Source organism: Heloderma suspectum, chromosome 2 (assembly GCF_057233095.1).
Source record: "Heloderma suspectum isolate Gila_16-S chromosome 2, 16-S_ref, whole genome shotgun sequence".
NCBI lineage: Eukaryota > Metazoa > Chordata > Lepidosauria > Squamata > Helodermatidae > Heloderma > Heloderma suspectum.
In genome coordinates, this window is record NC_139459.1 from 353,782,330 (window position 1) to 353,799,292 (window position 16,963).

At 44.6% G+C, this 16,963-nt stretch overlaps 1 protein-coding gene across 2 annotated transcripts in view; it reads left to right on the top strand.

Moving 5' to 3' along the window:
• Nucleotides 1-16,963, top strand: part of LOC146355507 (vomeronasal type-2 receptor 26-like) — a 103,613-nt gene that overhangs the window by 72,776 nt on the left and 13,874 nt on the right. The window contains exons 1-2 of one of the 2 annotated variants that reach the window (XM_084840967.1): nt 7,197-7,450; nt 15,910-16,201. In XM_084840967.1, the coding sequence (XP_084697093.1) occupies nt 15,920-16,201 (282 nt within the window). In that variant the 5' untranslated portion in view covers nt 7,197-7,450; nt 15,910-15,919. Of the gene's footprint in view, nt 1-7,196; nt 7,451-15,909; nt 16,202-16,963 lie in introns of those variants that run through there. The other variant, XM_084840966.1, reaches the window with a different exon arrangement.

A 16,963-nucleotide genomic window follows, 5' to 3' on the forward strand; every position in this document is an offset into this window, starting at 1 on the left:
TCCCCCAAAACGGTACGTTACTCTCCCATTCCAAAATATCAAGCTGAAAGTTTCTTCTCCACCCTCTTCTCTCTCTTCCTCCATGATCAGCTACAAATACAACACACACACACACGCACACACACACACACACACACACACACAGTTTTCAATGCATCCCAGTGTACTTCACTATTGACTCTAAATGCTTGTCTCTATTTAATAAATCAAAGAATTGCTTTCAAATACCTTGCGGTGGTCTCTAACTCTCTCAACTTTGGGGGGTACCAGGTTTTTCTAATTGCCCAGAGTTCAATACAAGAGATCCCTCATGTATGTGTTTGGTTTACATGTATGTGATATGCATGTCCATGTAAATTAAAGCATACCTCATAAGAACAGTTTGCCCATGGATAGAAACAAATTCCTTGGCTACTGTTCTTCTAGTTTGGAAACTTATTGCTCCTATTCATATATGTTGCCACCAAGCCTCACTAAAAACAATACCACTTCCTAGAGCACGCCCTCCATCATCCCATAAACTCCTTTAACATATATTTTGATTAAACCTACAGTGCAATTATGTTTTGCATGATTACTCAGACGTTCATACCACTGAACTCAAAGGAGTTTACACTCAGGCAAGTAGCTTTAGGATTGCGGTCATAAATCTGCTCAGCCTTCTCCAGAACTTGCCTGGACATCTGCCCTGGCTTTGTGATTAAGGGCCTTTTGTTGGCAAACAGTTATGCAACTTGTCATTAGGAGAATTCCTGTCTAGACGTCCAATAAAGCTGATATCATCAGTGATGTTGTATGAGGCTTTAGATTGGAGGGCCAAATTAATGTGACATGAAATGCTATTTTTTGCATCTCACACCCACATTTTTAGAAATATCAATAAATGCCAAGCAGGGTGGACTGTTAGGTACATGGCTATAAGGAGAGAGGTAGGGAGAGTGTAAACCTTTCCCCCTTTCATGGATCACTGCCTTGTTGTGGCGAAGGGGCTTGCATAACTCAGTGAAGCCATAAGCTATGCCATGCAGGGCCAACCAAGATGGACAGGTCATGGCGGAGAGTTCTGACAAAATGTGGTCCACTGGAGAAGGAAATGGCAACCCACTCCAGTATTCTTGCCAACAAAACCACATGGAATGTATCACAAGGCTAAAAGATATGATGCCAGAAGATGAGCCCCTCAGGTCGGAAGGTGTCCAATATACTACCGGGAAAGAGCAGAGGGTATTTCCAAGTAGCACCAGAAAGAGTGAAGCGGCTGGGCCAAAGCCGAAAGGACACTCAGCTGTGGATGGGTCTGGTGGGGAAAAGAAAATCTGATGCTGTAAAGAACGATATTGTTTAGGAACCTGGAATGTCAGATCAATGAATCAAGGTAAGCTGGAGGTTGTCAAACATGAGATGGCAAGATTGAACATTGACATCTTGGGAATCGGCAAACTAAAATGGACAGGCATGGGTGAATTTAATCCAGGTGACCATTATATCTACTACTGTGGGAAAGAATCCCTGAGAAGAAATGGAGTAGCACTCATAGTCAGTAAAAGGGTGGGAAAAGCAGTACTGGGGTACCATCTCAAAAAAGATAGAATGATCTCAGTACAAATCCAAGGTAAACCATTCAACATCATGGTAATTCAAGCCTATGCCCCAACCACTGATGGTGAAGAAGCTGAGGTTGATCGGTTCTATGAAGACCTACAACACCTTCTAGAACTAACACCAAAAAAAGATGCCCTTTTCAACATAGGGGCTTGGAATGCTAAAGCAGGAAGTCAAGAAAAAACCAGGATAACAGGCAAGCATGGCCTTGGTGTACAAAATGAAGCAGGACAAAGGCTAATAGAGTTTTGCCAAGAGAACACGCTGATCATAGCAAACATTCTTTTCCAACAGCACAAGAGACGGCTCTACACATGGACATCACCAGATGGTCAATATCGAAATCAGATTGATTATGTACTTTGCAGCCAAAGATGGAGCAGCTCTGTACAGTCAGTTGAAACAAGATCTGGAGCTGACTGTGGCTCAGATCATGAGCTTCTTATTGCAAAATTTCAGCTTAAATTGAAGTATGTAGGGAAAACCACTAAACCATTCAGGTATGACCTAAATCATATCCCTTATGAATATACAGTGGAGGTGAGGAATAGATTTAAGGGATTAGACCTGAAAGACAGAGTGCCTGAGGAACTATGGATGGAGGTCTGTAACATTGTTCAGGAGGCAGCACCTCAATCCATCCCAAAGAAAAAGAAATGCAAGAAAGCCAAGTGGCTGTCTGATGGGGCTTGACAAGTAGCTGAGGAAAGAAAGGAAGAGAAAAACAAAGGAGAAAGGGGAAGATACACGCAACTGAATGCAGATTTCCAGAAAATAGCAAGGAGAGATAAGAAGGTCTTCTTAAATGAACAATGCAAAGAAATCAAGGAAAACAACAGAATGGGAAAGACTAGAGATCTCTTCAAGAAAATCGGAGATATAAAGGGAATGTTTTGTGCAAAGATGGGCCTGATAAAGGTCAAAGAAGGCAGGGACCTAACAGAAGCAGATGAGATTAAGAAGAGCCATGATAGTACGGTCACTGACCTTGACCTGGACATCCTAGAGTGAAGTCAAGTGGGCCTTAGGAAGCATTAGTAACAACAAAGCTAGTGGTGATAACAGTATTCGAGCTGAGCTATTTAAAATCCTAAAAGATGATGCTGTTAAAGTGCTGCACTCAATATGCCATCACATTTGGGACACTCAACAGTGGCCACAAGACTGGAAAAGGTCAGTTTACATTCCAATTCCAAAGAAGGGCAACGCCAAAAAGTGTTCAAACTACCGTACAATTGCACTCTTTTCACATGCCAGCAAGGTTATGCTCAAAATCCTACAAGCTAGGCTTCAGCAGTATGTGAACCAAGAACTACCGGAAGTACAAGCTGGGTTTCAAACAGGCAGAGGAACTAGAGATCAAATCACCAACATTCGCTGGATCATGGAGAAAGCAAGAGAATTCCAGAAAGCATCTATTTCTGCTTCATTGACTACACTAAAGCCTTTGATCATGTGGATCACAACAAACTGTGGCAAATTCTGAAAGGGATGGGAGTACCAGACCACCTTACCGATCTCCTGAGAAAACTGTACGAGGACCAAGAAGCAACAGTCAGAACCAGACATGGAACAACCAATTGGTTCAAAATTGGGAAAGGAGTATGACAAGGCTGCATATTGTCACCCTGCTTATTTAACTTATATGCAGAGTACATTATGAGAAACGGCGGGTTGGATGAATCACAGGTCAGAATTAAGATTGCCGGGAGAATTATCAACAACCTCAGATACACAGATGTTGTTGTTCAGTCGTTCAGTCGTGTCCGACTCTTTGTGACCCCATGGACCATAACACACCAGGCCTTCCTGTCCTGCGCTCTCTCCCGGAGCGTGCTCAAGTTCATATTCAGTGCATCGGTGATGCTATCTAGCCATCTCATCCTCTGCCGTCCCCTTTTCCTTTTGCCTACAGTCCTTCCCAGCATCAGGATCTTTTCCAGAGAGTTTTCTCTTCGCATTAGGTGGCCAAAATATTTGAGCTTCAGCTTCACTATCTGTCCTTCCAATGAGCACTCAGGGTTGATTTCCTTTAGGATGGACTGATTTGACCTCCTTGCAGTCCAGGGGACTCATAAGAGTCTTCTCCAGCACCACAGTACGAAAGCATCAATTCTTCGGCGCTAGGGGTGGACGAAAGTCCCTTACCTGTCGTCGAAGGACATTCACGGTGGGGGGGAGGTGCTTCACTGCTCCCCCCGCGAAGTTCAGGCCGGGGGGGGAGGCTTCCCGCCTCGCCCCGGCTGAAATTCAGGCCGGGGAGGAGGCTTCCCGCCTCGCCCGGCCGCGAATGCGAAAGTTAAAAAAAAAAAAACAACGCCCCCTGATAGGCTACGTGACGATTCACATAGCCTATCACAGCTAGATCTGCAAAGTCAGTCGTGATAGGCTAAGTCAATCGTCACGTAGCCTATCATGGGTGACTTAAAAAAAAAAAAAAGCGCGTACGCCAATGGCGGCCCCCATAGGGAGCCGCCATTCGCGTTCCTTATTTAGTCGCTGTAGTCTACGTAAATGTTTACGTAGACTATGGCGAAAATAAGGGCAACGCAAATAGCGTTGCCGTTATTTTCGCCGTAGTCTACGTAAATCTTTACGTAGACTACAGCGACCAGATAAGGAACGGGAATGGCAGCTCCCTATGGGGGCCGCCATTATCCGTACACGCTTTTTTTTTTTTTAAGTCACCCGTGATAGGCTACGTGACGATTGACATAGCCTATCACGGCTGACTTTGCAAATCTAGCCGAGATAGGCTACGTGAATCGTCGCGTAGCCTATCGGGGGTGTTTTTTTTTTCTTTTATTGCAATGGCGGTGGCGGCAGCTGGTCGAAAGACCGGCTGCCGCTCCGGCCCTGCTCGAACACCCACCGAACCACCGGCCGGACCCGCCGCCGGGAGGGACATTCGGCGAAGGTAAGTCCCATCCTGGGGGGGGGTGCGGGGTGCGGGGGGGTGCGGAGGATTTCTCCCCGAAACTTGTTCGGGGGGCCGAACACGTTGGCGCTCGCAGCTCTCCAGCTCTCACAGCCATACATTACTACTGGGAAAACCATAGCTTTGATTAGACGGACCTTTGTCGGCAAGGTGATGTCTCTGCTTTTTACTATGCTGTCTAGGTTTGCCATAGCTTTCCTCCCAAGGAGTAAGCGTCTTTTAATCTCATGGCTACAGTCACCGTCTGCGGTGATCTTGGAGCCCAAGAAAATAAAATCTATCACAGCTTCCATTTCTTCCCCTTCTATATGCCAGGAAGTGATGGGGCCAGATGCCATGATCTTCGTTTTTTTGATGTTGAGTTTCAAACCAGCTTTTGCACTCTCCTCTTTCACCCTCAACAAGGGGCTCTTTAGATCCTCTTCGCTTTCTGCTATTGGACTGATATCGTCTGCATATTGGAGGTTGTTGATAATTCTCCCAGCAATCTTAATTCCAACCTGTGATTCATCCAACTCAGCGTTTCTCATGATGTACTCTGCATATAAGTTAAATAAGCAGGATGACAATATTCAGCCTTGTCGTACTCCTTTCCCAATTTTGAACCACTCAGTTGTTCCATGTCTGGTTCTTACTATTGCTTCTTGACCCTCGTACAGATTTCTCAGGAGACAGGTAAGGTGGTCTGGTACTCCCATCACTTTAAGAATTTGCCAGAGTTTGTTGAGATCCACACAATCAAAGGCTTTAGCGTAGTCAATGAAGGAGAAATAGACATTTTTCTGGAATTCTCTTGCTTTCTCCATGATCCAGCAAAAGTTGGCAATTTGATCTCTAGTTCCTCTGCCTCATTGAAACCCATCTTGTACTTCCGGTAGTTCTCAGTTCGCATACTGCTGAAACCTAGATTGCAGGATTTAGAGCATCAACTTGCTGGCCTGTGAAATGAGCGCAATTGTGCGGTAGTTTGAACACTCTTTGGCATTGCCCTTCTTTGGAATTGGAATGTAAACTGACCTTTTCCAGTCTTGCGACCACTGTTGAGTGTTCCAAATTTGTTGGCATATTGAATGCAGCACTTTAACAGCATCATCTTTTAGGATTTTAAATAGCTCAGCTGGAATACTGTCATCTCCGCTAGCTTTGTTGTTACTAATGCTTTCTAAGGCCCACTTGACTTCATTCTCGAGGATGTCCAGGTCAAGTTCAGTGATCGCACTATTGTAGCAGCCATATCGGGGGTCAGACTAAGTAGCCTCATGCAGTCTCATGCTTCATGTTCTTGCTGAGCTCTTTCTCCCTTAAATATATTGTTGTAAGCTGACGAGACACAGGAATTCCTTATCTTGTCAAAGGTCATAGAATTGTATATCTTGTTCTCTGCTGTTCTCTTCTGTTCTCTCCTTATCATGGCTACCCTATAACCCAGTTCTTGTATTATAAACAATAGTGCTAAGAGAAGAAATGTTGAGGATTGCAACCCCATGCGGGAGGGGGAGGAGGAGCCGTTTCATATGTGTCACAATGTCTATAAAACCAATGTGCTAATGTAAATCGGGGCTTCTGGCTCTTTGGAAATGATTCCAGCCTTAAGCCCGCGCGTTAAATAAGAATCTCTTTTTCCTTCACTCCGTGGTCTCTCTGACTCTGGGTTCTGCAACATAAATGGTGCTGTGACTCGGATGTGGCAGGCTCTGAGCCAGACAGGTGGCAGTTGCCTGCTCTTGATCGCCGCACCAGGAAGACGAGCTCGGCGCATGCCTCCCTTTCTTGGCGCCACCGACCTTTTTGTCGAGTGAATGGGAGAAAGCCTGCACCGGGATCGCCCAAACGGCAGCGAGCGGCAAGAGAACCTTGGGAAGCGGAGGAAGGAACTTGAGCCCTGCCTGTATCACAGCTGCAATTGAGTTGAAACCCACATTGGAAGCCTTCAGGAGAAAGGCAAGTATATGGAAAAAAGAGGGCCCCGCCTTTAGGGAGAAAGGCCACTGGGCAGAAAAAAAGAGGGCCCTGCCTTATGAAGAAGGTCAGGGTTGGTGGTATACGTAAACAAAAGAACCTACTCCTTGCGAGTAGAAGGGGGGCCTGATCACACCCCCGAGTGGGCGCCAGTACCCAGCACGCCAGTACTCAGTAGGAAGCTGAGGAAGCTGGGGAAGCCGTTTTCCGCTCTGGTAAAAAGTGGGAAAAGTGGGTGGCAGGGACATATGGATGTAGTGGAGAGATTGATGATTGTGTGAGTGGCTACTGCGGTTTCTGAAGCATACCGTTGACCGTCCGGGTGCCCAGGCCAGTAGCAAAGTGCGTGGTGTGAAAAATCCTCTTGTGTCGGCCAGTGAGACCCCTTACTCACTGACCAATTCCCATTCCCTAATTGTGTCTGTCTTCAATTTAGGAGGGAGGCTATGGGTGGTGGGGGAAGCAAACCTTGCACCCCCTTGAGATGTATGTCAAACAAAGAAGGAAAAAGGTTTTTTTAAAAAGATTCAGAATAGAAAGAGAAAACAGCAAAAAGCTCAAGGTCGAGCTGAGAGGAAAAAAAGAACAAGATCTGAGGCTGTTAATTAGAAAAATGTTGCAGGACAGTCTGGCTTTTAACAAAGCGTGGGAGCGTGAGAGTGTAAGGCCGAAGAAGTAGCTGTTAGCCTAGCACGCCGAGAGAGGGGGGGCAGGAAAATTGCCCACAACGTTCTGAGTTGTGCAACATCATCACCTCGCCTAATTGAGATAAAATCCCTAAGAAATGGAAACTGAAAATGAAGACCCAGAAGATAAAGGCAAAATAGAAAATAAAGGTGAAGAATCAGCCCCCAGAGCACAGGCTAGACCCCTCTTCGAGTGAAAAGTGTGCCATAAGACTGTCCCAAAGCAGAATGAAGCGGAGAGACCATGTTGAAGATCTCTGCCAAGGTAACCGTGTTTAGCTTTGAACTGTGTTAGAATTGCATAGAGCCTGTAGCTATTAACCATCAGCTATATGATTTCTGAAGAGCTAACCATTAAGCTTTTGCCGTGGGATTCCCTGCAATGAAGAAATCTCACTGATTTGAGTATCCAGTGTTACACTGCCTAAGTGTGTGTGCTAAAGAGACCGAGAAACCAGACAGCATGTTCCTGGCCAAGCCAAAATCACGCTACTACCCTGCTCCTGAAAGCTGCAATAAACTGTGTAAGCTGGGAGACCCAACCTGATTGAGAAGAAAAGAAGATATTGGAGCAACTGTCTTAAAAAACAATGAGATCTGTGTAGCTGGCTGGCTGACGCTGTCAGTGATGTTACAACTTTAAATTAAGACTGTTTTCCTGTTTGAGACCCCAGCGAAGAAAGCTAACCCCAGTTATTTGTTGCCCGTGCCAAAGCAAGAATTTGGTGGCCCTGTACCTCATCGTGTCCTGTTTTGAGCTTGGGATTTACAAATACAAACAAACTGAGAAGCTTGCCTTTGAAGTCCTGCAAATCACCCCACCACCTCCCTGAAGATTAATGGCTGCTTGAAAAATGCAAGTATAAGGCGATGCCCATCACCCCCCAGCGTCCTGAGTTTCGGCACTCAGTGTTTCAGTGCTTTCGTGTACCAGAGAAAAAGAGAAAAAAAAAAGAGTAAGTTTTTAAAATGTCTGTGAGAAAACCTGACAGAAGTAAAATAAAATTTACAAAGGAGTTGCCCAGGTTAAAGCGTCACGGCTAGAGAGCTGAGCTGTGCCGCTCTGTTTAGACAGAGGCCTTGCTAAAAAGTTAAAGGCCCTTGTCTGTCAGAAGGGCTGTAGGGCCACACTTTCCCTTTTTAAACTGATGCAAAAGTGGAGAGCCTTTGCTGAAAACATCGCATCTTCATTGCCCAGAGCCTTCTCTGTTTGCCTCCATCATCATCTGGGCTTTTTAGAGACACTCTGCACATGAACTAAAATTTTAAATTGTCAAAGACTTGCCATGGACAGTGCTGTGAAGCTTTTGATAAACTTAAGTTCTCATCACTGTGGACCGTGTGTCTGTGTTTGTAGTCAGCTCAGTGTACAGCAGGCTGAGTTTGATCTATAACTTTTAGATTTCCTTCTGCTAAAACTCATGCAGCATAGAGTTGCCGATGCAAAAATGGTGACCTAGAACTCTTTGCGTGTGTGGGTATGCCCGTCCCTTGATTTTAATGGGCCCTGAGCTTTCAGCCAGAAGAGCAGTATGATTGCTGGATCTGCTCCATCATGCCCCATGCAAAAGGTGTTTTCCATTCATTGTGTTAAATTGCAGAAAAAGTTTGTTGTGTATATTTTATGATTTCTTAAATATCATAAAATATATGTGATATTTGCAGATTAGTGTTAGTTGCAACTCCAAATGATACTAAGTGTGGTTCCCAATGGATGACAAGGAAAAAAGACAAAGTCAAGTAGAAAAAAGACAAAAGCAAGTAAAAAAGAAAAGGAATAGAGAAAGTAGAAGACAGATAGAGAGAAAAAAAAAGAAGAAAGAAAAAGCAAGAGGCAAGGAAAAAACATTTGTAGAAAAGAAGCGTGGCCATAGTTGCCCCCAGGGTAAATTAAAAGCAGCTGATTGTGCCTGGAGCTTATTACCTGGGATAAAGTAGCCACAATAATGTAATAGTTCTTTAAGATAAAGAAAATGTAACTAGAAGAAAAAAAGACCCTATCCCAAATGTGTGTCATTGAGACTAGTGTAAGGCAGAAAGGTTTAAGTAAGTAAGTTTAACTTAAAAAAGACAAATAAAGAGACAAGGCTGGTGCATGGAGCAGAAAGTTTTATGTAAAAAGTTTGAAACATGATCTGCAATACAGGCAGATCAGCAAAGAAAAAGAAAGCAAAAGAAAGAGAAAAAATTTGTCTTCCCATACTAATAAATAAAAGTGTTATCAAGCACTTTGGGAAGGGAAGTTGTTTACAGGAAGCTGTGCCTGAAAACCAAACACTTCTAGCCTATGCTAAAAATGCTTGCTAGTGTTGTGCTGCCTCATGGGTAACATGTATGGTATAAAAACCCATTTAGTCCAATAGCTCGTAGTTCAGAGAAGCTGTCTGATCCAACAATTAAGTACGCCTATGTGCTGTAAGTTACCCAATAAAGTCTCCTTGTAAGTAACCCCCCCCCCCTGCTGGAATCCCAAAACACAAGTGGGGCTAGAGCGCCTCACCCAGTATCAAACCCTGCTATTAAAAGCCGTAAAGGCAGGTATGAAGAAGTCAGTTAATATGACCAAAGTGTCTAAAGTGCTGCAAGGTGCCACCGAGGCCCCAGAGCATACTTGGAGCGTCTTTCAAATGCCTATCGCCAGTAGACCTCCCTCAACCCAGAGGCCCAAGAAGACATGGATAAAAGAAGAAAAGAAGAAGACCCGGCAGAGGCAGAAGATTCTTAAAAAAGAACCAGTGTGCCCAATGTGGACAAGATGGACATTAGTGGCATGAATGCCCAAATAAAATAAATCAAATACACAAAGGAAAAAACCAAAGGGGCCAGAATGGGCGAAGAAGGAGACAGCTTGAGAGGGGCCGTGACATTGACTGTGAGGGGCCGTAACATTAACTTCATAATTGACACTGGAGCAGCATCAAAAGCAAGCAAACGTTAGCCTTAAACAAGAAGTTCAAACACTGAGCAAAGTTCTTCAAGCCCAGCGTCTTAAAAAAATAAGCCATTCCCATCACAGAAGCTAATCCTTTCCAACCAAGAGTTAAAGTATGAGTTAAAAAGGGAAAAATAACCCTTTGACTCCCAGATAGAAAGGACTGAAAACTGTCATACTTTCCACCCCCACAGCTATGAAAGCAGCTGGAGTTAAACCCTGGATACACTGGACATGAGTCAAGAAAGTGAGAGGGGGAGAGTAGACTATAAACAGAAATCCTGAAAATCCTTTAAAAATCATTCTTAAAAAGCAGTAAGAAGACTCAGGCTAGACCTTACTGTGGACACACCGGGAGACTGTCCCCCTGCGTACGGTCAGACCTGCAACTGGAGAATTGAAGAAGGGGACTAAACCCTACTGCAGCTTGCCAGGTGAATAGCTGCCCGGCGTACGGTCAGATCCCAAAGAAGATCAAACATGCGTGTTGTAGTGTTAGTAGTGTTGCATTGTGTTTCCTTAATAAAGTGCAAAAAGGGGGGCCAGCCCCTGAAAGGAAAAGTTTGTCCCAGTGATTTGCAGATCATTACTGGCTTCACCTGGCTAACATCACGAAAGTAAAACATTTTTGTTTGCCAAGAGGTATACCTGCAAACAGGCTTATTAGCTCTTGCCTAATACCTGTCTGTAGACATCCTGGGAAAATTCAAAAAGATACCATGTTGAGAGTTTATGGTGTAAGTTTAACTTATTCCCAAAATGCTAATTGGGGCATGGTTGCAAAGATCCTACCCCCTACAAAGTTCACTCTATGCACCCCCATCGTTGCTGAAACAAATGCTACGTGTGCACGAATGCTTAATTGTCAAAAAAGTTTCCAGAAAATATAAAGCTATCCCTGGCCCCCTTCCACTGTAATAAAATTCAAAACATATCTTTTAATGATGCCCACATACTTTTGCCTCATAGTTTTAAACATGTAGTTCCCGCACTTGGTCATTCATTCCTGCCAACTTGTCTAATAACCACCCATGTTGCCTCAGCCGCCAATTGAACTGGTGCCAATTCTTCCCCTGTAGCCCAAGAAAATCCATCAACGGCAGCCTCGAGCACTCCAACTAACTAAAAATTGTAATAGTCATGTGCAGTTATATTCTGACTCAGAAAAATTGGCCTTAGCAATGTCACTAGTTGGGGTTCCAGGTTTAGCCTTGGCTAATAGTCTGGAGATCAACCGGTTAGCTTGCAGCTTAGCCAAAAGCATAAATGCCACCTCACGAGCATTGTCATTGTTAAATAAAGAGTTGCGTGATCTAAGAGGTGCAGTTCTAGAAAATAGAGCTGGTATAGATTACCTCTTCCTTCTTCTTCATTTAAGTTGTGAGACCCACCAAAAGCTCTGTTGTTTTAACTTAACTGATAATGGCAATGCTGTAGATGAACAGATCAACAAGCTGCACAATATAGTAGCTAAAAAAACAATAAGATAAAACAATTAGCTAAATTAGTTAACCCCTTGGCTTCCAGATCTTAGCTAGCTTGAAAGCATTGTTCATCCTAATTCTACCAGTGTTGTTCATAAAGATACTGTTATGTCTCTGCGTTCCTTGTCTTATGCGCTGTTTAACCAATCTGTTTTATGTCTCAGCTAGTAAAACTACTGCCCTCTACGCTCTAATAGCCCAACAAAAGGCTAAGTAATATGTATGTCACAAAAAGCTTTGTATGGTTATCAAAAATGCTATAATTGTAATGAAATTATGCATTTAAGGGGGGAATGTAGCAGCCATATCGGGGGTCAGACTAAGTAGCCTCATGCAGTCTCATGCTTCATGTTCTTGCTGAGCTCTTTCTCCCTTAAATATATTGTTGTAAGCTGACGAGACACAGGAATTCCTTATCTTGTCAAAGGTCATACAATTGTATATCTTGTTCTCTGCTGTTCTCTTCTGTTCTCTCCTTATCATGGCTACCCTATAACCCAGTTCTTGTATTATAAACAATAGTGCTAAGAGAAGAAATGTTGAGGATTGCAACCCCATGCGGGAGGGGGAGGAGGAGCCGTTTCATATGTGTCACAATGTCTATAAAACCAATGTGCTAATGTAAATCAGGGCTTCTGGCTCTTTGGAAATGATTCCAGCCTTAAGCCCGCGCGTTAAATAAAGAATCTCTTTTTCCTTCACTCCGTGGTCTCTCTGACTCTGGTTTCTGCAACACTATCATGGCTATCAGGGACATTCAGATCTTTCCTGTATAGTTCTTCTGTGTATTCTTTCCACCAGTTCTTAATCTCATCTGCTTCTGTTAGGTCCCTGCCTTCTTTGTCCTTTATCATGCCCATCTTTGTACAAAACATTCCCTTGAGATCTCCGTTTTTCTTGCAGAGATCTCTAGTCTTTCCCATTCTGTTGTTTTCCTCGATTTCTTTGCGTTGTTCATTTAAGAAGGCCTTCTTGTCTCTCCTTGCTATTCTCTGGAACTCTGCATTCAGTTGGGTATATCTTCCCCTTTCTCCCTTGCTTTTCGCTTCCCTTCTTTCGTCAGCTACTTGTAAAGCCTCATCAGACAGCCACTTGGCTTTCTTGCATTTCTTTTTCTTTGGGATGGATTGAGGTGCTGCCTCCTGAACAATGTTACGGACCTCCATCTATGGTTCCTCAGGCACTCTGTCGATCCGGTCTAATCCCTTAAATCTATTCCTCACCTCCATGGTATATTCATAAGGGATATGATTTAGGTCATACCTGAATGGTTTAGTGGTTTTCCCTATGTTCTTCAATTTCAGCCAAAATTTTGCAAGAAGCAGCTCATGATCTGAGCCACAGTCAGCTCCAGGTCTTGTTTTGACTGACTGTATAGAGCTTCTCCATCTTTGGCTGCAAAGGACATAATCAATCTGATTTCGATATTGACCATCTAGTGATGTCCATGTGTAGAGTCGCCTCTTGTGCTGTTGGAAAAGAGTGTTTGCTATGATCAGCGTGTTCTCTTGGCAAAACTCTATTTGCTTTTGTCCTGCTTCATTTTGTACAGCAAGGCCATGCCTGCCTGTTATCCCGGTGATTTCTTGACTTCCTACTTTAGCATTCCAATCCCCTATGATGAAAAGGGCATCTTTTTTTGGTGTTAGTTCTAGAAGTTGTTGTAGGTCTTCATAGAACCAATCAACCTCAGCTTCTTTGGCCTCAGTGGTTTGGGCATAGACTTGAATTACTGTGATGTTGAATGGTTTGCCTTGGATTCGTACTGAGTTCATTCTATCATTTTTAAGATTGTACCCTAGTACTGCTTTTCCCACCCTTTTGTTGACTATGAGTGCTACTCCATTTCTTCTCAGGGATTCTTGCCCACAGTAGTAGATATGATGGTCACCTGAATTAAATTCGCCCATGACTGTCTATTTTAGTTCGCTGATTCCCAAGATGTCAGTGTTCAGGCTTGCCATCTCATGTTTGACCAACTCCAGCTTACCTTGATTCATTGTTCTGACATTCCATGTTCTTAGACAATATTGTTCTTTACAGCATCGGATTTTCTTTTCCCCACCAGACACATTCACAGCTGAGTGTCCTTTCGGCTTTGGTCCAGCCGCTTCACTCTTTCTGGTGCTACTTGGAAGTACCCTCTGCTCTTCCCCAGTACTATATTGGACACCTTCTGACCTGAGGGGCTCATCTTCCAACGTCATCTCTTTTAGCCTTGTGATAAGTTCCATGGGGTTTTCTTAGCAAGAATACTGGAGTGGGTTGCCATTTCCTTCTCCAGTGGACCACATTTTGTCAGAACTATCTGCCATGACCTGTCCATCTTGGGTGGCCCTGCATGGCATAGCTTATCTCTTCACTGAGTTACACAAGCCCCTTTGCCACAACAAGGCAGTGATCCATGAAGGGGATACGCAGATGACACCACCCTAATGGCAGAAAGCGAAGAGGATCTTGTTGAGGGTGAAAGAGGAGAGTGCAAAAGCTGGTTTGAAACTCCACATTAAAAAAAGAAGATCATGGCATCTGGCCCATCACTTCCTGCCATATGGAAGGGGAAGAAATGAAAGTAATGACAGATTTTATTTTCTTGGGCTCCAAGATCACCAAAGACAGTGAGTGTAGCCATGAAATTAAAAGATGCTTGGTCCTTGGGAGGAAAGTGATGGCAAACATATACAGCATAGTCAGAAGCAGAGACATCACCTTGCCGATAAAGGTTCATATAATGAAAGCTACTGTTTTCCCAGTAGTAATGTATGGCTGTGAGAGCTGGACTATAAGGAAGGCTGAGCACCGAAGAATTGATGGTTTTGAACTGTGGTGCTGGAGAAGACTCTTACGAGTCCTCTGGACTGCAAGGAGGTCAAATCAGTCCATCCTAAAGGAAATCAAGGCTCACTGCTCATTGGAAGGACATATCCTGAAGCTGAAGCTCAAATATTTTGGCCACCTAATGCGAAGAGAAAACTCTTTGGAAAAGACCCTGATGCTGGGAAAGATTGAAGGCAAAAGGAGAAGGGGACGGCAGAGGATGAGATGGCTAGATAGCATCACCAATGCAATGAATATGAACTTGAGCACACTCTGGAAGAGAGTGGAGGACAGGAAGGCCTGGTGTGCTATGGTCCATGGGGTTATGAAGAATCAGACATGACTTAACAACTGAACAACAACAAAACCTTTCCATCTCTGGTCCTCACAAAAATCTAGGGATGTCAGAGAATTTCGCCATGAATCTCAGGGAGGCCAAATGCCAACGCATTCGGCCCTCCGAAGTTGGTGGCAAAACAGTCTGCCCCCCCCGCCCCCGCCCTGGGACGGGACTTACTTTGTGCGAATGTCCCTGGCGGCGGTGGCTCCGGCGGCGATTCGGCGGTGGTTCGGCGGTGGCGGCTGCGGCGGCCGGTCTTCCGACCGGCTGCCGCCACCGCCATTTCCAAGTTTAAAAAAAAAAAGTGACAGGCTACGTAAAGATTTCCGTAGCCTATCATGGCTAGATTTTTAAAAAACACCGTGATAGGCTACGTAAATGTTTACGTAGCCTATCACGGCTGAGTGAAAAACAAAAACAAAAAACCGCACGGACGCAAATGGCGGCACCCATGGGTGCTGCCATTTACGTTCCTTATTTTGGCACATGTAGTCTACGTAAACATTTACGTAGACTACGGCGAAAATAAGGGGAACGCAAATAGCGTTCCCCTTATTTTCGCCCTAGTCTGCGTAAATGTTTACGTAGACTACACGTGCCAAAATAAGGAACGCAAATGGCGGCGCCCATGGGCGCCGCCTTTTACATACACGCAGTTTGTTTGTTTTTCTTTCACTTAGCCGTGATAGGCTATGTAAACATTTATGTAGCCTATCACGGTTGACTGCAGGGACGCAAATGGCGGCGGCTACAGCCGCCGCCATTTGCGTCCCGGCCGGCCAGGATTTGTGGCGGGAGGGACAGGGCGCCTCCGCCCCAGCCAGAGTTTCAGGGGGGAGGGACGGGGCGCCTCCCCCCCAGCCAGAATTTCAGGGGAGAGGGATGGAGCACCTCCCCCCCACACACGAATCAAGTTTCAGGTTCAGGTAAGGGACTTTCGTACATCCCTACAAAAATCTGCCTCCCACCCCCACCTACTGCCACCTCTGGATACAGCCTGTTGCACTGGGAGGCAAATTCCCATTGGTGTCCATGGGAATCAAGTTCCAAGAATAAAATGTAGAGAGTTCTGTTGCCTAAATCTTGTAAAAAATGTGAAATGTTCTCATCAAATAAAGGGTGATATCTGATGATATCTATTTCTGTTGCAGTATAGAACGTATGAGGTACTGGTCCATCCTTCCCTTCTTGTTTGCCATTCATGAAATCAACCGGAATCCAAGACTCTTGCCCAATATCACCCTTGGCTACAATGTGTATGAGAACTATTTCCATGCAAGAATGACTTACGAGGCCATGGTAGACCTGCTGTCTGTTGGCGGGCAAAGTGTTCCAAACTTCAGCTGCGGAAGACAGAATAACCTCCTGGCAGTCCTTGAAGGGGCTGACTCTGAACTCTCCACCAAGATTTCCACCATGCTGGACATCTACAAGATCCCTCAGGTATATGAACAGGGGTGAGGGATGTAGGCTGAGTCTGCTTCAGCTTTTCCAGAGAAGTTCAGAATATGGCATTGGGAAGGCATCACTAAGTAAGGCTCTGGACAGGCAGTCCTTTGAAAAGAATTAACTATGGTTTGACTGAGGTTTTACTTTCCTTATTTCTCTTGTCCCCCTGTCATCTCTGCACAGGGGAGTTTGAAAGGGTACAGTGGGTGCAGTGAGGCTTCAGTGTTTGATAATGAGTTGAATCTTGACTAGGAGTGCTTCCAGATGGAGGGCTCCTAACTCTAACACTCTGAAGTCATGCTGCCACAATTCAGACATCTGGGGTTCTTTTTTGTTTTACTTAGCAAATGTTTGTATAGTATGAAAACAACAAACAAGGAGAGGAGTTGTGGAAAAATGGGAGGGTGACAAAATTAAGACCTCCCTTTTGTGCCTCCTATAAAAGTCATCATCTGGAAGCACCCTAAGGGCTCTATCACAGAGCTGGAGAATTCCATATCAATGCCAGTTCTTTCCCCACCCGGTATCATTGCAGGACTGGGTCGACTCTTTAGATGGCTTTCCCAGTCACTTCATTTTTTGTTCCTTTCCTTCTCATGGGGGTGGTGATGCTGCTCAGAGGCATTGCCACCTCTCCACAAGAAAGCATTTCACATCCTTGGGGTGTAGTGACAGCTTCTCCCTGGCTCCTGCCCGTTTCCCTCCCCTTGCAGTGTGTGTCTTTTCCAAGAAATTGTGCTTTACTCGCATAGACTG